This window comes from Rhododendron vialii, chromosome 2a, assembly GCF_030253575.1.
Source record: "Rhododendron vialii isolate Sample 1 chromosome 2a, ASM3025357v1".
NCBI lineage: Eukaryota > Viridiplantae > Streptophyta > Magnoliopsida > Ericales > Ericaceae > Rhododendron > Rhododendron vialii.
In genome coordinates, this window is record NC_080558.1 from 39404168 (window position 1) to 39427019 (window position 22852).

Below are 22852 nucleotides of genomic sequence, written 5' to 3' on the forward strand. Positions count from 1 at the left end.
TACAGAAAAAAATTATTGGCGAATATTTAGACACATGAATATTGTAGTTCAACCATATACAGGAGAAATTAATGGAGAAAAGTACTCAAAATATACCTAATCAGTTCCTAATCTACTGAACATTTCGAAATGGTCATGTAGATTCTAGAAACTAATTAGTTAAAGAACTATCATATCTCCCTCCAGCCCGGCACATGGAAAATTATTCAGGTTTTTCTTCAAGTCAAACCCTGCACATGAAAAATTACCTTCTCTCAGTGTCAAAGAAATCAATAATAAGATTCCAACAATATAAGGACTACCTTATTTTAATAAAATGCAGACCTCTCTTTCTTGATCGAATTTCAATGATCTGAGCCGCTCAATGTGTTCAGAACGTGATTTTAAGGGTACCCGCGAGAAATCAGCAAAAAAAAAAGACCAGGAAGGGCTTCATCCGAGCAGTTTTTGTTTGTTTTTTTATCTAACGGTTCAAATAACAACTGCTCAAATCAAGCCATTCTCGGTCATTTTTTTTGCCAATTTCTTAAGAGTACCTTTAAAATCACGTTCTGAACACATTGAGCAGCTCGGATCATCGAAATCCGATCGGGAAAGACGAGAAATGGGAGGTCCGCATACAAGATTCTCATTTTAAAGTTCTTACCTGAAGATTTCTGTATATATATATATATATATATATATATATATATATATCTCTCTCTACAAAGGATTTATTTTTCGCTCGGTGAAAGTCAACATTGTTAGTTGTAGTTAGTGAGATTTGAACCCGTGTCAAATGCATGTACATGATGTCTACCACTCGGTAAAAATAATGGGAATTCGCAAATGTCATTTCGATTGTTTGCAAAAAGCAGGGGATGTTCAGAGAGAAATAATTTTCGAAAGCAATGTCGAAAAACGACAATAGAACACAAACCAGTACTAGAAAGCAGATATGTTCACGAAATTGAAGAAATGATATGGAAAATCATTCTTGATTTGTTATGAGACCTTGTAAAACGGAAATTATCTCTTTATAATCCGAAAACTATCAAGCTGGAGTACCGAGTAGGGTAGGGGCGGAGGGAATTTAAAAGATAAGCGCATGCAGTACTTACTCTTGAAATTCTATGTTGATTGACGCGGGTGATCCATTGGCGATTGTTCCGAAGGCAGTCGTGGTGAGGACCATGGTGGTGCCGCCCCTCGTTGGCTTAGAAACCGAAGTTTGCGCGCGATCGACAATCCTGATCTGAATCGTTTTGTTTGGAATGCAAGTTCTGGGCACGGTGGCGCTTATGCACCTAACCTTGTATTGCCGCCCACAAGCTGCCCCATTGTCCCATATACCCTCTCCGGCCGCCCCGAATAGGTTGCTTGATGGGAATTGAGAGGCATCATTCCCATAGCAAGCCGTGGCTGCATTCATTGATGAAACCAAATGTTTCCAATATTAAAAATAGGGGTAGTATGAGCAAACGTGACAGTAAGTACAGTAACCGTGATCAGTGATATCAGGAATCGGGTTTCGAGGTTACGGAAAGTTTGATGTCACTAACAACTGTTAGTATCGTCACACACACGCACACGATTTACAAGTATAAAACTGTAAAGAATCAACACAGAGATATGCGTGGTTCCCCAAAATCGGGTACCTCTACAGGAGCGAAAGCTGCTGCTGTTCTTTATTATAACAGTATATATTAGGGTTAACAACATAGAGTATTTATAACTACTCTATTCTAACTCTAATCGGATTTGGCATGTATTCCAAAAATACCCCTGTATGATATCGTACCATACACCCCCTGCACTCCCCAATTACAGAACACCTGGGCCCAATCTACTTTTACTGGATCATCGGCCTCCGCTCCGCTCCACTCGTTGCGCTTCGCTCCACTCGTTCCGCTCCGGCATCTGGTCTTCTTTCTAGAACTACTTAGTATTTTTTCATATTTAACGTATGAGTCACAGTTCTAACAACAACTTAACTGATCACAACGGTTAAGTATCGAATATAGCAAGTGTGAACTGGCTAGTAAATATTGGACACAAAATTGAACAATAGGTATCAAGAATTGATCGATACGCTTGTGATTTGCATATTCAAACATGTGGATGATTGTGATGGAATTGAAGGTCACAATCACGGATATATGCAGCGGTCGATGTGCTACATACAGTTCAAACCTAAGCAAAACCTAGATTTTTCTTCAAGTATACATATGTAATTCGAGTGGCTCATCCGCCACTCGGTCCGTCCTTGTCTGGAAAAACTGATTCTCGAAATTACATGTTGTAAACAAGTAGCAGAAGTACTACGTACGTGTATAGGGTGGGGAATAGGTAGCAGCAGTTCCAATATCGCCAAGAGAGAAATGGAAGAAGCAGAAGAGCTGAGCTAATAAGAATAGGGTGCATGGCATGAGCAGCTGAGGAGCTTTCGACATCCTGCACCAAACAAAATGTTTGGAATTATATATGGACTCATGATATGAATACATGAACATATATATACACACATGTATATGGGAACTATTCGGAAATGCGCCAATAAAGTCAACCAAGGAGATTAATTGGAGCTTCTAGTAGATTAATTTACGCTCACCCAGACTAATCTTTGAGGGAGCAATCTCACCGTTCATTATCGGAGGCTCAATGAAAATTGTAACAGACCCTCGTGTGGATGGATCCAAAAAAAAAAATTAGTAGCACATGGGAGGCTACGAACCGAAAATATATTCAGGAGAGGACAACCTCGTGAGTTTCAGGCTTAATCACTAGATCAACTTTGTAGAGTTAGTTGCAAAATTAGTGTTTCTCTAATCTTTTGATTTGATTGTATTCCCTCCATCTCCATAATTCGTGTTATTTTTGAATAAAAGCTAATAAAAATATTGTACATAGTTTTCTCAAAGATTTTCTATCGATTAGATTTAGTACACAAATTTTTCAAAATATTTCCATCAATTTTGACATTATGGTTTTTTTTTTTTTAAATTCCAGTTTAACATTATGGTTCAAAAGCGAGGATTACCGTTGTATTTACTTTTTCTTTATATATGAAGCGGTATTGGTATTATATCCGACGAGTTTAAATAATGGGACATCATATCACCCATGTGAGATCCTCACCAAGCTCAATAAGTACATGACAATCCAAGAAGGGAGCTGTGTGAGGAAGAAACAAACTAAGAGCATCTACAATGTAATAATCAAAACTAAAAAATTGTTAAAATTATCAATGTGTGCTCAAAAAAATGCTCACATTGTAATAATAAAATTTAGCAATTTCTTAGCAACACGTCAAATTTGGGCATTTTAATAATCAAAACTAGCAACCTTTTTGCAAATAACCAAATTTATTGGACTATACATCTTCTCAATTAAGTACAACCATCATGGAAAAGTGAAACCCACTCTTCATAAAACAAATGTTTTATTGGTTGGTGAAGCTCATTCTCCACTTTGGCAAGTGGTTGTGCATTTAACAATATTGATCACTTTATGGATTTTAACAAATGTTCTTCACTTTCACTTATTTTACTAAAATGCCATTAAATGTAGAACATTAGATTGAAAGGAAAAGAATTGACCGTTAGATTTGAATTTTTGCCAACTCATTTTGATTATGAGCAAAAAATAAATAATATGAGACTTAACATTGCTAACTTTAACAATGTCTAAATGAATAATTAAAATCTGATGTGGCAAATTTTGATTATTACATTGTGGATGCTCTAAGTATATGCATGTACACATACTACACATGCATGCATGTGGGTATTTATCATTGGGTACAGAGCCGTTACAGGTACTCAGGGCGGATGTCACAAAATCATATCTACCCCATTTCTGAGCAGATAATTTTAAATTCTACCATACTCGCTCCTAATGGTTAAAAATTCAGGTACTACATGCCTTTATAATAGCGGGGCGACGTGGATACCCATTGGATATGGGGAAATTGTTTCTCGTAAATTGATGCAATATTGATGGAGTATTTCCTATAGCAATAATATGTTACTATATATAATTAAAATGGAGAGGCTCACACTTGCATGTAGGAACGATATATGATATGTATTAAACCTGCCCTGAATAGTTTCTTGAAACTTTTAGTCAAAAGTCAACTGTTTTTATTAATTAGGTTTGCCTAGCCCTCAACCACACAAGAAAAAAGAGACAACCGTTCTACAATCATCGTACTAAGTTCACTGCACACATGTGGGGTCCACTTTGGGTCACATAAAAATACCAAAAAACATTCATAAATTTTAAAATGATTTTTCATGAGGCCCTGTAAAAAAAATCAATTTGTACAACAAATATCGATAAATGTTTTTTTCTGAATTCGCAGGAGCGAAACTGACCAGTTAAGCAGCTTCACCTCTACGAATTCAGAAAAAATACTTAACGTTTGTCACGTAACTCCCAACTGCCAACTCCCAAGGCCGCCCATGCCTACGATCACATTTGGAAAGTTTGACTTGGGCAGTTGGGCTTGGCCAGGCCACGGGCCTTGGACATCCAACAAAGTTTGACACGATTGCGTTAACTTGCCTAGGGCCTTTAAGGCGTGTTTGCGGATAAAAAATAAATAAATAAATAAATTTGTCTATCTATGCTCTTAATAAAGCAACCCCGCATTTTTCTTTAAGTAACAAAATCCAAGTTTCAAAAGCACAAGTTCATTACATGGGGATATCAAAAGTTCATTACTGAAGATTTGGATTGTAATCCTATATTTCTTGTATCTCTGATCCGTTTTGAATTTCTTAAAGAAGATTTGTCTTTAAAAAAAAAATGCACAAGTTCATTACTCGGGTATATCACATATTCACATTTATTTGGGTTAATAGGCTTTTTAACAAATGCAAGAAGGAAATTAACTCATGAATCATGATCTTAAACAATGGCAGTTGGCCCAGTGGTGGTATAGTAGTATTGAGTTCTATGATGGAAATGTTTGATATCTATTCTAATCGGTTAGGATGGGATGGGATTACCGTACAATTAATAGGTTCTTCTATCGTATGACAGAAGAGAACTACAGCTAGCGCCCTTAATCTATAAGTGACTTCTATTGACAACGTCCGTTCACATATTCACAAATTACAAATGATGCGCAAATCTTGCTCAAACCGCCGCGCCAAGATGAGGCCAATGTGACCCGAGTGATTTGCATAGACAACAAAAATGACCATGAAAACTTACAAGGCAAAATTGCAAGAACCTTTGATCAAACAGATATTAAAGTCGGTCTGTAAAAGATCAGCATCGGAGCTTATTCCGGCCGGAATCCAAATACACAAGACAGATATAATATCTCATAAAATATATACCTGATTGTCAAGCTTTAATTTGGAGAAGAAAGAATAGGCCCTGCAAAAGAGATGTGGAGAAGGTGAGATAAACTCTATACAAATGCTAACTACAACAATACATATATACACACACACACAGCACACACACACACACACAGAGAGAGAGAGAGAGAGAGAGAGAGAGAGAGAGAGAGAGAGAGAGAGAGAGAGAGAGAGAGAGAGAGAGAGAGAGAGAGGATAACCTTAGAATCTGATTCTACAAAGATTATGGTAATTTGTTCATATATGCATGAGATAAAGTTTTAGATTCGGTGAATCAAACATGCAAGGGCAATAAATCCTGGGAGGAAGAAGAAATCGACCACAAAACCAGCTATGGAAAATTAAGCAATTCTATGTGTTTTAATGTTACGTTTTTTTTTTCTTTTTTGGGTTTTATAAATTGATTTTACCAAACACATCAATTAAGCAAAATCATGTCCAATCATGATTAATGTAAAAGCATGAAAAACCATTCCTTCAAAGAATGAGTTGGCTGATTATACAAGTTAGCAAGATCATGCTGAGAAGCAACATGTGAATTGTTCCATCATATCAATATGTGTAATGACTTTTGTAACTAGGTGTCGGAGTTAGTTTACACGCACATCGAATAATCTTGATCTTGAAATTAGACAACCGAACAATTCACTCAGCCCCGACAAAGTCCACTTTGATTCCCTATAGTTTGCGCCATGTGCAGATATACCTCTTATGGTTTAGAAGTGTGCACATAATCCCCTATGGTTTTAAAAATGTACGGATAGACCCCCTGCTGTCCTGTTTTCCATCAATATTAACGGACAAAATATTAAAAGACTTATATGTCCTCATCCTCTCCCTTGATTCTTCTTCCTTAAATCTAACAAATCCCTTATACCAAAAATTGGATCCGAACCGTTGATATTGTTGAGTTTGACGAGTATTACATCGATGCCAAAATTCAAGTCGATCAAAAATGAAACTCTTATGGTCAAATCGAATTTATTATGAAATTACAATCTCAAATTTGAATTTACCAAGAATTAGATCACTGAGTTATTGATGTCTGATTTAGATAATTTTTACAGAGATACTCTATTCTTTATTTAATAAATTATGAACGATTCAAATTAGATTCTAAAGGTGTTCGAGATACACCTCCGTTAATATGGATGGAAAATATGACGGCATGAGGTCTATCCGCACATTTTTTAAATCACAGAAGGTTATGCGCACACTTTTGAACCATATGGGGTGTATCCGCACATGGCTCAAACCACAGGAGGTGAAAGTGGACGTTGCCCTAAATATTAACCAAGAACCTCAAGGGTTTTCGCTGATATTGGTGGGAGTCTAATCTGCAAGTTGAAGGATGTAAATCCTATCCTTGTTGCTATATATGCTCCCATTCGGCCAACAGCTTGGGATTTATTGTGTGTACATAATAATTGGCAAGTAGAGGTTGGTACTCACTCAAAAAGTTTGGCGATTGCTATTTGATGCCAAATTTGGCACTTGGAATGCCATTATCAAATTTGGGCACTGAATTTGGGGTGAAAAGGGTCATTCTCGTTTTTATAACTCAAGCATTAACAAATTCTGTGTGATCAATTCCTTCGTCCACTAATGGTGGACCCAATTAAAGTTGGAAAAAAAACTCCATATGGATTGGCCTCAAAATAGTTAATAACATCTGAAAAATTTCGAACTTGAGACGGAGAAAGTAAACTCTCGGGTCTAGGTCCTTACCACCAAACCAATCCCATGAATTGGGTTTTGCAGCATGCTATTCTAGATGCCAAATTTTGACTTTGGCAATTGGCATGGCTTTCGGTACAAGTGTAAACTTGCTTTATCTCAGAATCTCAATTGCTTAAAACACCAAAAAGATGAATAAAGATTTATCCCATTTACCTCTATGGTATCATTTACCACATAAACCAAAACGAAAAGTCTAAAAGGATTCCAAACGGAATTTTACTTCCCAAAGAAATTTATCACAAAAGAATGGATTTGGAAAATTCCCATATTCTTGTTTTACTGTGTGTCTTACCAATACCATATAACCTTTTCCAAATCTAATAGGAGATTGGCTTATTCATGAAGGAGCTGTGAATAAGCAATTTGCATGCGGAGTTGCACGATCTTAGCTCTTCATTTCGGCATTGGACGGTTCGAATTTTAAAAATACTATTCGTGCAAACCACTATTCACGGAAAGCCCCATGAAAAAGTTTTTCTCATCTAATAGTAGTAAGTTTATTATCAAGTTTTGTGTTTGTTTGTGGTAAGTCAAGGGATTTTTGGTGCAGGAGAGATCTCGATCTTCCCCTTTCAGAAGGTCTTTCATTGTATCAGGTCCGATAAAGAAAGAAAGATAATCCAATAATATTTACAAAATCTTTTGTATGCCTACCAACCGTTACTAGCTAGCGAATTGCCATAGCCTCAAGGCATTACTTGGAGAAAATATACTAACAACAATCTTAACCAACCAAACAGTACTACCAGCACTGCTCCCATCAATGCCATCATCATAGAGTATTCTGGCTAATGCAATCCCACTCCTATTATCAAAATTACATAAAATTGCATGTGCAAGTTCAATAAGTGACAAACGATGTTTAAAAAAAAAAAAGTAGTAACAAATAAAAAAGAAAAAGAGAAAACCAAACTACTAACGTCTAATTGATCAAAGGAAAACCCAAAACTCTAACCCAGATAATACATTGTAGCACAACTCAAAGAAAACCCAAACCTCTAACCAAGATAATACATTGTAGCACAGCTCTAAGAAAACCCAAAACTCTAACCCTAAATATTGTACAATTTCACAGACGGCCTTCCGCGCCACGCTGCCACCACCTCAGACTGGCCACCACCACACCGCCGACCACTCCATTCATTCGACCACCGAGCACCAAAAGCCAACACCACTGAAAAGAGACGATCCGGCAGTGGGAACCCCAAACAACAGCTGCAAGCACTCAACTATAGCCATTAGGCGATAACCGGACAATTCAACAGAAGATACCGGCAGGAGGCTTGTCGGCCAAGCCGCCCCAGTCCACCGGATCTGTGGGCCTCGCCGTTAAGCATAAGCATGAGCCCGAGAACAAACCTGGCTAGAAGATCCCTCGGACTAGGAACATGGCCGAGAAGAGGAAGCAACGAGAAGACAACAGAACGGAGATTGAACAAAGTACAGAGGAAGAGGGGTTGAAAAGAAAGAAGGGAAGGGAGAGAGAGACAGAAGAACCGAGAAATCTTACCGAGTTGGATCATCTAGATTATGCGTGTGTGTGCATGAAGGGGGGTATGGGGAGACAACTGAGCGTGTTTTGTAGTAATCCAAATATGAGAGAGAAAGAGAGAGAGAGAGAGAGAGTATTGTGAAATTGAAATTTTTCTATGATGTTGGATGTCGAAGAGAGAGAAGAGGACCTTATGAAATTTGAAATTCCCTTATGAAAGGATGGAATTTCTTAGAGATGAGTTTTCTTTCACGTGATCTTATAATCGCACTCCTTTTTTTTTTAATCCTGTTTGTGATTTGAATTTATAAGATTAATAACATTTCTATGCATACTCTTTCACATTTTGAAGTATAATATTGTAAATTCATATCACAAAAAACAAAAAATCTAGGACTGTCCACGGTCCGGATTGGATCGGATTTCTACGAATCCAATCCTAATCCGTATCTCACGGTTTTTAGAAAATGCAATCCAATCATAATCCAAAAGTCTCACGGTTCGGTCCCGATTTTATTCACGGATTTCCTTCCATAAAAATAAAATGATGTTATTGCCAACTAAAAATGCAAAGTGCAAATACTTATGAGTTATGACATTCCATAACATTACACTTATTATCCCTCAAGTTTTATATATCGTCACATTAATGTAAAATTGTTAAAAAAAATTCATAACAATTAGTAAATTTATAATTATTTATATATTACACACATGTATATTTTTTAACTATCCCACGGTTCGGTTTGGTTAATCCACGGTTTTGAAATAAAAATTCAATCCTAATCTGTATCTCATGATTTTTTTATTTTCGAATCCTTGTCCGGACCATTAATTCACGGACATAACCCAAAAGTCACAGATCGGTTCGGTCTGAACCGGTTTCACGGTTCTCGATTTTTCTTGGACAGCCCCAAAAAAAACTATGGTTATGAAAAAAAGAGTGTGAATATCACTACCCATAATTTAACTTATTAATTCACTAATGCTACTTATAACAAAACAAAACAAAAATTAAAAGAAAACAAAAGCACTGAAGGGAAATTAATTTTTATTTTTAGAAAGGGGATCCCTTTTAATCCAAGTTTTGAACCAGAGCAGACAGTCGAAATCTTGACCATTCAATGCTGCAATTAGTGGTTCAGAGCTGTTCAGAAACTCTACGCATGAAGAATTGAGCACATCTGAACCGTTGAATTTTTCAATGTGCGGCCTAGATTAAAACTATTTCCTCCTTACCAAAACTTGGACCCGAGAGATCCGAACCATTCTTACTGCTATTTGACCATTTAAAAAGTCATCCATTTGATGCCGATAAGCGTTACCTTCCAAGCCCCAACCTTTTCTTTTCTTTCTTTTTTGTGTGGTAGCCAAGCATGGACTACAAAATGATAGAAGCACAGAAATTTCTCGAGGGGAAGAGAGGAAGACAAAGGGTCAAGGTTCCACAGTTCACTGGAGAGAGAGAGAGAGCCCGTGATCTGCAGACCTCACTTGCCCTCACCTCCATAGCCAATCATGCCATCAGGTCCAAAGAAGAGAAAAAACGCCAAGAAGAAAAAGGGAAATGGGGCCAACAGCAACTCTGCAATCGACTCTCATGGTACTCTTTGTTCTCTTCTTTTTTCTTAACCAATCCACTACTACCCAATTGTTAGAACTTTGACTACTCTTCTCTTTTATTCATAATTGCTCTCTCTGTGCAATTTCGTTTGCTGGGTACTAGATTAATTTCACTTGGTTGGTTTGATTTAGTCTTCCAAGTAGTCTTTCCATGTCTTCTATGTTATATGGATTCGTGGGTCAGTTCTTGACATTTTGGGTAGAGTTTTTTTTTTTTTTTTTAATATGGGTAAAAGCTTCATCTGATCTCAAGATAAATGTGAATTTAGGGTGAATTCTCTATTATCTGTATTAAATTTGAAAGCCTCAAAGTTACTTACAGAAAATTGAGTTAAGGAAAAGAGTCTTCATCGATTTCAGTAAACAAAAATGATGAAATACATCCTTTTGAACCTTAGAAGGAGTTGAGAGGAATTAGGAAGTTTTTCTAGTCAAATTCAAGTTGAAGTCAAGATTTGAGTAGCCACCAGAGATGACCCTGTATGTGCATAAAATCTATGCATCTTGACTGACTGTTGGATTACATTATATATCTTCTTTTTTCTTGGATTTGGTGCACTAAGGCGGTTTGCCAAGGCTAGGTACACCTGCATTGTTCGTTTTGGGCTCTCAAAGCTCCTAGGCACGGTCTTTAATAAATTTTCTCAATTTATGTCTCTTCACTTATTACTCTCAAAACCTTCCTCAAAATCCAAACCGAACAAGCGTGTCCCGTAGCATTGAGTGGACGTCTTTAATTGAACTAAAATATAGAGTTTGATTAGCAATATAGTACGTCCCATATGATCGACCATATCATGTTTATTCCTTATCGTGGATTTTAACCAAGACCGAATATTATATAGTGTCCAATATTATAAGAGACTCCCATAATGTGTGCACTTTACGGGGTGGTAGATTCACATAATGAAAAAGATCTGCAAACGCAGAAGGAATGAGTCTTGATATATAGTACGTATGTAATGCTCCAACTACTATGTTCTTTGAATAGAATCGTTGTAGACGGCAATGTTAAAAACCTATTTAGGATCGAATACAACCAACGATCATACTCAAACAAACGACGCTCACAAAGTAACAACCAATGATCATGCTATTTGTGCGAAGCACGTGGGTGTTCACCTAGTCTATGGTAAAGAATGGGTCCGGCCATGGCTATTCCCTGGGTCCAACTCCACCTTTAATCAAGAGTCTTAATCAACCCAACCTTCTGTGGAATTCATTTCTCTTTCCTTAAGCGAAAATCTTCTTTATTGAGCCTTTGTAACTAAAATTTATGGAGCTCAATCTTAGCCGTCCAAAAGTATTTGCTTTTTAGATTTCTATCGTCATGACGAAGTAATAATCCACAAAAAATTGACAAAAATTTAACAAATGCAAAAAAAATTCAAATAAGAACATAATAATCCACAATAACATTTTTAACCGAACAAGATATAAGTCAAACCCAATCACTGAAAGATTGTCAAAGTTAATTATGCGGGCATTCACCGCATTACAAACCACAACTACGTAAATTGGATAGATATAAACTACATACCCGTTAGAACAAAAGAGCAGAAGTTTAACAAAATAGCCCACAAACAGTCATCATAAGAATAAATATCCAGTTCCCTAAGAGACATGACTTTCAGCTGCTCCTTCCAAGCAAGGAGTTTGGCTGCCGTAGCAGAGGTTCGATGGTAGTTGCAAACTTTTTCAGCTTCTCCTGATCAACTTCAGCCATCGTCTCCGCCACTGGCGGAAATTGATTCTCCATCCCCGGGAATAAAGGGCGATACCATTCCACCTTGGCGGCGCACAATTCGTTAAGGACACGAACTTTCTCCACCACCTTGGCAACTTCAACTTTTGATCGATCAACGTTATACAACTTCGCTTGGCGCATTAGATTATTCACAACACCAACGGTTCTCTCCAAATCATCTCTGCGGTTCAAATCTGTAAAGGTTCTGGGCCAGAACTTCAGAACCATATTCAATAATGAAGTCTCCGGATCATGGACAATATTATTGGCAAATAACTTTGAAGGATTCAGGGTCATAGCCTATATAAAAGCATGTTAGAGTTATGATTTGTACACAATCAATAATACATCATTTTGCTTTTCTTCACAAGTTCTTTGGTTTGGATGATTATGAACTGTTGATGAATTTAAATTAGGTCAAACGATGTTCCTAGTTGTTGATAATCTGGTTAGATAACAGTGTTGTCAACAAAAGAGCAGTCTTTAATAAAAAAAAATTCTTTATTGATGAATCTGCTAAATGTGACATTATCATCGTAATGATCAAATTATTGAGGACCCTAAGTCTGGCATTACTAATTGCTCCCATGCTAATATTTTTTCGCATCTCGCATTTGTCTCCCAAATCGAGCAAAAAAAAATGAGTCATGGATGCTAGCTAGCAATTTATTCGCATGTTATTAGCCTTTGCGTGTCACACAAAACAAATACTGGGAGAGAAATTGCAGAAGCAAAGAGAGAGTTAATAAAATTTCTTCCCTGACAGGAAAAAAAATTCTACCACACCCAGAAGGCCAGAACAACCTCTGACGAACAAACCCAACTATAGGGACGTCAAATTTAAATTGTTTGACTTTGTGGCTCACATTGCCCGCCTACATCTCCCAACTGCCACTAGTGTTTTTTAGTTTTTTAAGGAGGGTAAACAAAATTAAATTCTCTTTAATGGCTCTCCTGACTCCCAAGTCCCGCCTCACGAAAGTATCAATTACTCTCACGAATTATTATTCAATTTGAAAAATGTATCCAAATCTTGACGCAACATCAACTAACAAACATTTCAGAACAATGTCAGATGGTAACTTCCCCATGCATACATCACGTGTATGTAATAAAACCTACTATCTACGGTACAAAGCAGAACGGTTAGTGAAGCGAATCAAATGGTACCTTAAGAGACTTAGCGCTGACGACAGAGGCATCTCGTGGTTCTTGAAATTTAACTTCGTAGTTGACAACTCCAGTCGAATTTTGGTCTTCCGGTACTTGATCAATAGTTACGGTTTTGAAACTAAAAAATTGTTCTCCAGGCAACACCAAATCTCCTTTGGACGATCTCAGAGGGATTCTTCGGTCACAGAAAATCATCACTGAAGGAAGCGGCCCTCCTCGGCTGTCGGCCCCGTCATACATTGTCCCGTCGATGTCGGTGTGTTGATGAGATTCGATGACATAGTTCTTGCCCATGCCCGTAATTAATCCGCGAAACACCCTGATCTCCATAACTTCATCCGTGTTGTTGATCAGCCTCGTATTCTTATGAATCTTATTACCCATAACTCCAATTGCAGGGTGGGTAAACATTTGGAATTCATGCTTTCTTGAAACTATAAAAAAAACTCCACATGCCAAGATTGCATGTGAGGTTTTTTTTTTTTTTCATACGACTTGTAAAATTAACATTTGAGAAATTTCAAGTTCATCTTATGTGGAACTGTGAAAGATCCATTATCCAACAGGCATGGTCCTTGGCCATAGTTGTTTGCGTGTGCTTCTAGAAAACTCACAACTTTTGCAAATTTCGAACTTCAAATCATTGTGCATTATAACCCTCAGTAATTTTCTGTAATTTGCTTCCAAACTATGGATTGTTCTACATTACAACTGCTTCCAATTATAAGTCTGCTACATATGTATTGCTTACATTTCATTACTGAAGATTTGGATTGTTATCCTGTATTTCTTGTATCTCTGATCCGTTTTGGATTTTTTAATGAAGATTTGTTTTTCAAAAAAAAAAAAAATGCACAAGTTCATTACTCAGGGATATCACAGATTCACATTTATTTAATTGGGTTAATAGGCTTTTTAACAAATGCAAGAAGGAAATTAACTCATGAATCATGATCCTAAACAATGGCAGTTGGCCCAGTGGGGGTATAGCAGTATTGAGTACTGTGAGGTTGCAGGTTCAAATTCTATGAAGGAAAGGTTTGATATCTATTCTAATTGGTTAGGATGGGATGGGATTATCAGACAATTAATAGGTTCTTCTATCGTATGACAAAAGAAAACTACAGCTAGCGCCCTTAATCTATAAGTGACTTCTATGGACAACGTCCGTTCACATATTCACAAATTACAACTGATACGCAAATCACATATTCACAAATTACAATTGATACGCAAATCTTGCTCACACCGCTGTGCCAAGATGAGGCCAATGTGACCCCCGGGTGCTTTCCATAGACAACAAAAATGACCATAAAAACTTACAAGGCAAAATTGCAAGAACCTGTGATCAAACAGATATTAAAGTCGGTCAGTAAAAGATCAGCATCGGAGCTTATTCCGGCTGGAATACAAATACACAAGACAGATAGATATATATGTATATACATATATACATATATATATATATATATATATATATATATATCTATATATAGACACACACACACACACACCTGATTGTCAAGCTTTAATTTGGAGAAGAAAAAATTGGCCCTGCAAAAGAGATGTGTAGAAGGTGAGATAAACTCTATACAAATGCTAACTACAACAATACATATATACACAGAGAGAGAGAGAGAGCCAAGCGGGTTCAAAAACAATCCCGCACGTTTTTTTAATCAATCCGTCTCCCACCACTGATCAATTAACAATCTCCCACCTCATTGACCATTTAACAATCCGATCAATTATGACCATTTAACAATCCGATCAATTAACAATCTGCCACCTCTGAATATTCAGCAAAAATGTGGGCTTAACTAGTACGTGAGCGAGGTTCAATTCCGGGATTCATTTTAGGGGTCATGATGAAAGCTGTGATTCACTGAATCGTAAAAATTGTCTTGACTTGATAGCTTTTGAAAGATTGTAAAGAAAAGACTGTCGAGGTTGTGCAAGATAAAGCTCAAAAAAACGCAACCATCATCACAGATTCACAATTCTTTTTGGAATGTTTTTACAACCAAAGGATCGAAGAAACCAATTTATGAGAATATTGGTGACGCAAAGTCCTCTATTATAGTTGATGAAGCTCGGGATGAGGCAAACAGGGTGCAATGTCTATTGACTATTGTTCTAATAATCGTAAAAATTGTTTTTGACTTTGCATGATTGTTGATATGCATACCATATGCATTGTTTAACACATCTTTCGCAATTGACACTCGTTATAGCATCTAGAAGCTTTCCCCATCTTTCATTTCTTTTGAAAATTGGCTTCTATTGTGAATGTCGTGTGCTTCATCCAAACGAATGATAAACTGAAAGCCGGTAAAGTTGTTGAAATTACGTGTTTGTTTGCAATTGATGAGCTCGAGATTGAGATAGGAATTAATCATTGGCACTTCGCAACGGGTAGGGGATAATCATTTTGAATCACCAAAATCTATTTCTAGTTTGATGAAAATGATTAGTCTAGTAGCAGACGCACGTCATGAACCATTGACTTCGATTGAATTTGTCAATGATTCCATCATTGCCACAAGCAAGATGAAAGGTGTCGATCGACGTCAAGCTCTTTTGGAGATGTCGATCATCAGGATCATCGATGTGGTGCATCTACTGGTCATATTACATTGAATCAGACCTCTTTTGGACATGTCGATCATTGATGTTGTGCGCCTTCTCTGCATATTACATTGAATCATACTCCGTAACTTTCATAACGGTTTCAACAGCCTTTCAAAAAAAAAAAACTTTGAATGAAGGTATTCCATTTTATTCTCTGACTGTGCTCTCATATCAGTCGATTCCGTGTTGGATGGACCTTTTACGCCTCTTATGGTTCATTTCATGGCATTTGTTATACCTCTTTGGGTTTATGTTACACCATTTGTGATTACTCTGTGCTTAATGTTACGCTATCTGTGGTTTGTGTGTATTAATTTTGCTAATAACTTAGGGCTTAGGGGTTCGATTAAGCACTTCTTCTTCGATGCAATGAGGCTTGTGGTTACACGTGATGCGGCTTGTGGCATGGTTAAACTTTGACTCCAACGAAGCTGAAAATCTTTGTTATGCCGTTTTATGTTCTTAATTGGAGCCGAGAGGAATGTGTTACGGCGTTTTGTGGTGATGTTATACCGGCTTGTTAACAATGTCACACCGGCTCGTCAACAATATTATACTCCATCGGCTTGCTTTTATACCCCCAACGGCCTCATTGTTGCATACGTTATGCCCATTGTTCCATTTGTTATACCCTTTGTCCTGTTTTCAGGGCCAGCCCAAGGTATTTGGATTCTCTAGGCCAAATTATGGAATAGGATCCTACATAAATTTTTTAATTTAAAAACAATAAATAGAAATACTTATCTATATATCATTTTCGTTCATACTATTCAACATGGTAAATATTACGGCCTTAATAACTTGTGCGATTGCTATAATATTTAGTAGACCGAGTTTGAATCACAGCAGCTCCAATTTGTGTGACTAGATTTTTTTTTTGACAAACAAACACTTTAAAAAAGTATCCTACCAGAATTTGAGGTCAAATTCTTAACCTCAGAAGGTTAACCTCAGATTTATACTAGCCAGTGGGCCATATCTTATAAACCACTTCATTCATGTTACTATTATTTTCCGAGGTGGGACAGGGGCTTCACAGTTCTCATTTTGGAGAGGTGACAAGTCATACAGAAAAAAATTATTGGAGAATATTTAGACACATGAATATTGTAGTTCAACCATATACCGGAGAAATTAATGGAGAAAAGTACTCAAAATATACCTAATCAGTTCCTAATCTACTGAACATTTCGAAATGGTCATGTAGATTCTAGAAACTAATTAGTTAAAGAACTATCATATCTCCCTCCAGCCCGGCACATGGAAAATTATTCAGGTTTTTCTTCAAGTCAAACCCTGCACATGAAAAATTACCTTCTCTCAGTGTCAAAGAAATCAATAACAAGATTCCAACAATATATATATCTCTACAAAGGATTTATTTTTCGCTCGGCGAAAATCAACATTGTTAGTTGTAGTTAGTGAGGTTTGAACCTCTGTCGAATGCATGTACATGATGTCTACCACTAGATAAAAATAACGGGAATTTGCAAATGTCATTTCGATTGTTTTCAGAAAGCCGGGTGATGTTCAGAGAGAAAAATAATTTTCAAAAGCAATGTCGAAAAATGACAATAGAACTAGTAGTAAGCAGATATGTTCACGAAATTGAAGAAATGATATCGAAAATCATGAATGATTTGTTATGAGACCTTGTAAAACGGAAATTATCTCTTTATAATCTGAAAACTACCAAGCTGGAGTACCGAGTAGAGTGGGGGCAGAGGGAATTTAAAAGATAAGCGCAGTACTTACTCTTGAAATTCTATGTTGATTGACGCGGGTGATCCATTGGCAATTGTTCCGAAGGCAGTCGTGGTGAGGACCATGGTGGTGCCGCCCCTTGTCGGCTTAGAAACTGAAGTTTGCGCGCGATCGACAATCCTGATCTGAATCGTTTTGTTTGGAATGCAAGTTCTGGGCACGGTGGCGCTTATGCACCTAACCTTGTATTGCCGCCCACAAGCTGCCCCATTGTCCCATATACCCTCTCCGGCTGCCCCGAATAGGTTGCTTGATGGGAATTGAGAGGCATCACTCCCATAGCAAGCCGTGGCTGCATTCATTCATGAAACCAAATGTTTCCAATATTAAAATAGGAGTATGAGCAAACGTGACAGAAAGTACAGTAACCATGATCAGTGATATCAGGAATTAATCGGGTTTCGAGGTTATGGAAAGTTTGATGTCACTAACAACTTAACTGGTCGCAGCGGTTGGGTATCGAATATAGCAGGTGTGAACTGGCTAGTAAAATTGGACACAAAATTGAACCATAGGTACGTATCAAGAATCGATCGATACGCTTGTGATTAATTTGCATTCAAACATGTGCATGATTGTGACGGAATTGAAGGTCACAATCACCGCTACATGCATATAGTTCAAACCTAAGCAAATTAAACCTAGATTTTTTTTAAGTATATGTAATTTGAGTGGCTCATCCACCACTCGGTCCGTCTTCCTTGTCTGAAAAAACTGATTCTCGAAATTACATGTAGCAAACAAGTAGCAGAAGTACTACGTACGTGTATAGGGTGGGGAATAGGTAGCAGCAGTTCCAATATCGCCAAGAGAGAAATGGAAGAAGCAGAAGAGCTGAGCTAATAATAATAGGGTGCATGGCATGAGCAGCAGCTGAGGAGGAGTTTTCGACATCGATCCTGCATGCACCAAACAAAAAAACTTGGAATTATATATATGGACTCATAATATGAATACATGTAACACATATATATACACATGTATATGGGAACTATTTGGAAATGCATGCACCAATAAAGTCAACCAAGGAGATTAAATATTGGAGCTTCTAGTACAACTAAACTTGATTTTGGGTGTTTAGATTAATTTACGCTCACATTGACTAATCTTTAAGGGACCAATCTCACCGTTCATTATCGGAGCTAGGCTCAATGGAAATTGTAATAGACTCTCGTGCAGATGGATCCACACAAAAAAAAAAAAAAACATAGTAGCACTTGAGAGGTTACGAACCGAAAATCTAGGAGAGGACAACCTCGTGAGTTTCAGGCTTAATGATCACTAGATCAACTTCGTAGAGTTAGTTGCAAAATTAGAGTCCCTGTGTTTGGTTACCCTTTTTGAGAGTAACTTTCAACTCTCGGCACAGTTTTCAATAAATCTTTCTCTCTATCTCTTTCCACTCATTACCACTCCAACTCTCAAAAATAACTTTCTAAAAGCTCAACCAAACAAAGTGAGTATTTCTCTAATCTTTTGATTTGATTGTACTCCCTCCATCTCCATAATTCGTGCTATTTTTGAATAAAAGCTAATAAAAATATTGTACATAGTTTTCTCAAAGTTTTTCCATCGATTAGACTGTTGTGCTTGTGCTATTGTTTTTGAATAAAAATAATAAAGATTTTAGTACACAAATTTTTCAAAATATTTCCATCAATTTTGATATTTTGGTTTTTTTTTTAAATTCCAATTTAACATTATGGTTCAAAAGTAAGTATTATCGTTGTATTTACTTTTCTTTATATGTATGAAGCGGTATTGGCATTATATCCGAAGAGTTTAAATAATGGGACATCATATCAACCATGTGAGATCCTCACCAAGCTCAATCAGTACATGACAATCCAAGAAGGGAGCTATGAGGAAGAAAAACAAACTAAGAGCATCTATAATGTAATAATCAAAATTAAAAAGTTGTTAAAATTAGTAATGTGTGCTCAAAAAAAGTGTTCAAATTGTAATAATCAAACTTAGCAACTCCTAGCAACTCATCAAATTTGGGCATTTGAATAATCAAAACTAGTTACATTTTGCCAATAACCAAATTTATTGGACCCCTACATCTTCTCAAGCAAGTACAACCATTATGGGAAAGTAAAACTCACTCTCCACTTTGGCAAGTGGTTGTGCATTTAACAATATTGATCACTTTACAGATTTTAATAAATATTCTCCAATTTCACTTATTTTACTAGAATGTCATTCAATACAGACCATTAGATTGAAAGAAAAAGAATTGACCGTTCGATTTGAATTGTTGCCAACTCATTTTGATTATGAGCAAAAAATAAACAATATGAGACTTGACATTGCTAATTTTAACAATGTCTAAATGGATAATCAAAATCTGATATGGCAAATTTTGATTATTACACTGTGGATGCTCCAAGTATATGCATGTAAACGTACTACACATGCATGCATGTGGGTATTTATCATTGGGTACGGAGCCATTACAGGTATTCAGGGCGCAGTGGCGGCTCCAAAACTTTTTCCAAGGGTGTTCAAAAATTACACTGTACTATCTTGAGAAATCACAACTATATATATAAACAAAAAGTCATGCATAACATCTAAAATGCGACCCAAAAATAGCAACGTATATAAGCTATTACAATTGTCCTCGACGAGTTTTCATATTTTGAAACCGTGGGCTGAAATTTGGGCTTTCAATTTCAAGTGGATTAATTTGTGGGCTATATTTAGGGTGGATGTTCAATAATATTTGGGTTGGGTGTTCAATATTATTTGGATTGGGTATTCAAAATAAGGCTAATCCAAATTTTTTACATGTATCCTAAGCAAAAAAAAAAAATTTGGGTGGTCAGTTGACCATGGTTTCTTAAGAGTGGAGCCGCCTCTGTCAGGGCGGATATGAGAAATCATATCTACCCCATTTATGAGCAGGTAATTTTAAATTCTACAATACTCGCTCCTAATGGTTAAAAATTCAGGTATTACTTGCCTCTATAATAGCGGGGCGACGTGGATACCCATTATATATGGGGAAATTGTTACTCATAAATTGATGCAATATTTATGGAGTATTTCCTACAGCAATAATATGTTACTATATATAATTAAAATGGAGAGGCTCACACTTACGTGCATGTAGGAACGATATATGATATGTATTACTAAACCTGCCCTCAATAGTTTCTTGAAACTTTTAGTCAAAAGTCAACTTTTTTTTATTAATTAGGTTTGCCTAGCCCTCAACCACACAAGAAAAAATAGACAACCGTTCTACAATCGCCGTATTAAGTCCACTGCATACATGTGGGGCCCACTCTGGGTCACCTAAAAATACCAAAAAATATTTATAAATTTTAAAATGATTTTTCATGAGGTCTTGTAAAAAAATCAGCTTGTACAACGAATATCGATAAATATTTTTTTCTGAATTCGTAGGGGCGAAACTGACCAGTTAAGCAGTTTCGTCCTTACGAATAACTGGTCAGTTTCGCCCCTACGAATTCAGAAAAAATACTTGGCGTTTGTCATGTAACTCCCAACTGCCAACTCCCAAGGCCGCCCATGCCTACGATCACATTTGGAAAGTTTGACTTGGACAGTTGGGCTTGGCCAGGCCACGGGCCTTGGACATCCAACAAAGTTTGACACGATTGCGTTAACTTGCCTAGGGCCTTTAAGGCGTGTTTGCGGATAAATAAATAAATAAATAAATTTGTCTATCTATGCTCTTAATAAAGCAACCCCGCATTATTCTTTAAGTAACAAAATCCAAGTTTCAAAAGCACAAGTTCATTACACGGGGATATCACAAGTTCATTACTGAAGATTTGGATTGTAATCCTATATTTCTTGTATCTCTGATCCGTTTTGAATTTCTTAATGAAGATTTGTCTTTCAAAAAAAAAATGCACAAGTTCATTACTCGGGGATATCACATATTCACATTTATTTAATTGGGTTAATAGGCTTTTTAACAAATGCAAGAAGGAAATTAACTCATGAATCATGATCCTTAGCAATGGCAGTTGACCCAGTGGTGGTATAGTAGTATTGAGTACTGTGAGATTACAGGTTCAAATTCTATGATGGAAATGTTTAATATCTATTCTAATCGGTTAGGATGGGATGGGATTACCGTACAATTAATAGGTTCTTCTATCGTAGTATAACAGAAGAGAACTACAGCTAGCGCCCTTAATCTATAAGTGACTTCTATTGACAACGTCCGTTCACATATTCACAAATTACAACTGATGCGCAAATCTTGCTCACACCGCCGTGCCAAGATGACGCCAATGTGACCCGAGTGATTTGCATAGACAACAAAAAAAAAATGACCATGAAAACTTACAAGGCAAAATTGCAAGAACCTGTGATCAAACAGATATTAAAGTCGGTCTGTAAAAGATCAGCATCGGAGCTTATTCCGGCCGGAATACAAATACACAAGACGGATAGATATATATAAATATACCTGATTGTCAAGCTTTAATTTGGAGAAGAAAGAATAGGCCCTGCAAAAGAGATGTGTAGAAGGTGAGATATACTCTATACAAATGCTAACTACAACAATACATATATATACGGAGAGAGAGAGAGAGAGAGAGAGAGAGAGAGAGAGAGAGAGAGAGAGAGAGAGAGAGAGAGAGAGAGAGAGAGAGAGAGAGAGAGAGAGAGAGAGGATAACCTTATTTTTACCCAAAAAAAGAGAGGATAACCTTAAGAATCTGATTCCTCCAATCTACAAAGATTATGGGGATAACCTTAATTAGAATCTGATTACGTCCACTCTACAAAGATTATGGTAATTTGTTCATATGCATGAGATATATATAGTTTTAGATTCGGCGAATCAAACATGCATGGGGGCAAATTAAACAATACATCCTGGGATGAAGATGTAATCGACGTACCACAAAACCAGCTATAGAAAATTAAGCAATTATTATTATTATTTTTTGAAAAGACAAACATATACAAGGAAGGAAAAACAACAATACTATGGAGGCCTATCCTTTGCAAGGAGGTTCTCCATTTCAGGAATACAACCTGGAGAATAAACAAAATTCCTAGCCAAGCTCTGAGAAGCAAGCCAGTGAGCAACTCGGTTCTGCTTTCTATGGACCCATGAGAAGCTCCACTCCCTTTGGGATACCCAATGCTTGATGTGCTTTGGTAATCCTTCTTCGAAAGGCAGTCAATGATCTCCTTGCAATCCTACTCAAAAACTGCTCTTGTAATTTCCTGATCAATTCGATCTGTGTTTTAATGTTACGTTTTTTTTTTGGTTTTATAAAGGAAAAAAAACCAAAATTGTCCCTGTTGTTAAGTGTTTGTGTCAATTTGGTCCCT

At 36.9% G+C, this 22852-nt stretch overlaps 3 protein-coding genes across 6 annotated transcripts in view; 1 reads left to right on the forward strand and 2 right to left on the reverse strand.

Annotated features, from left to right (window-relative positions):
• On the reverse strand, nt 1-22281 carry LOC131315556 (EG45-like domain containing protein 2). Of its 4 annotated transcripts, XM_058344678.1 has the most exons (5): nt 22264-22281; nt 5328-5367; nt 2309-2433; nt 1101-1401; nt 1-230 (listed from the first exon to the last, which is right to left on the reverse strand). In XM_058344678.1, exons 3-5 carry the CDS (start codon nt 2430-2432, stop codon nt 224-226), a joined length of 432 nt encoding a protein of 143 aa, XP_058200661.1. In that variant the 5' UTR covers nt 2433; nt 5328-5367; nt 22264-22281; the 3' UTR covers nt 1-223. The 4 variants fall into 4 exon arrangements, with proteins under 4 accessions (XP_058200661.1, XP_058200663.1, XP_058200662.1 ...); XM_058344680.1 differs by lacking the exons at nt 5328-5367; nt 22264-22281 and adding an exon at nt 21975-22044; XM_058344679.1 differs by lacking the exon at nt 22264-22281 and having other exon boundaries at nt 5328-5435.
• Nucleotides 9989-22852, forward strand: part of LOC131315554 (uncharacterized) — a 20936-nt gene continuing 8072 nt past the window's right edge. Inside the window, exon 1 of the mRNA XM_058344674.1 lies at nt 9989-10186. Within this exon, the coding sequence (XP_058200657.1) occupies nt 10102-10186 (85 nt within the window). The 5' untranslated portion in view covers nt 9989-10101. The remainder of the gene's footprint in view (nt 10187-22852) is intronic.
• Nucleotides 11625-13527, reverse strand: LOC131315555 (uncharacterized). Its single transcript, XM_058344676.1, has 2 exons — nt 13124-13527; nt 11625-12253 (listed from the first exon to the last, which is right to left on the reverse strand). The coding sequence occupies exons 1-2, from the start codon at nt 13508-13510 to the stop codon at nt 11837-11839; spliced, it is 804 nt and encodes a 267-aa protein (XP_058200659.1). The 5' UTR covers nt 13511-13527; the 3' UTR covers nt 11625-11836.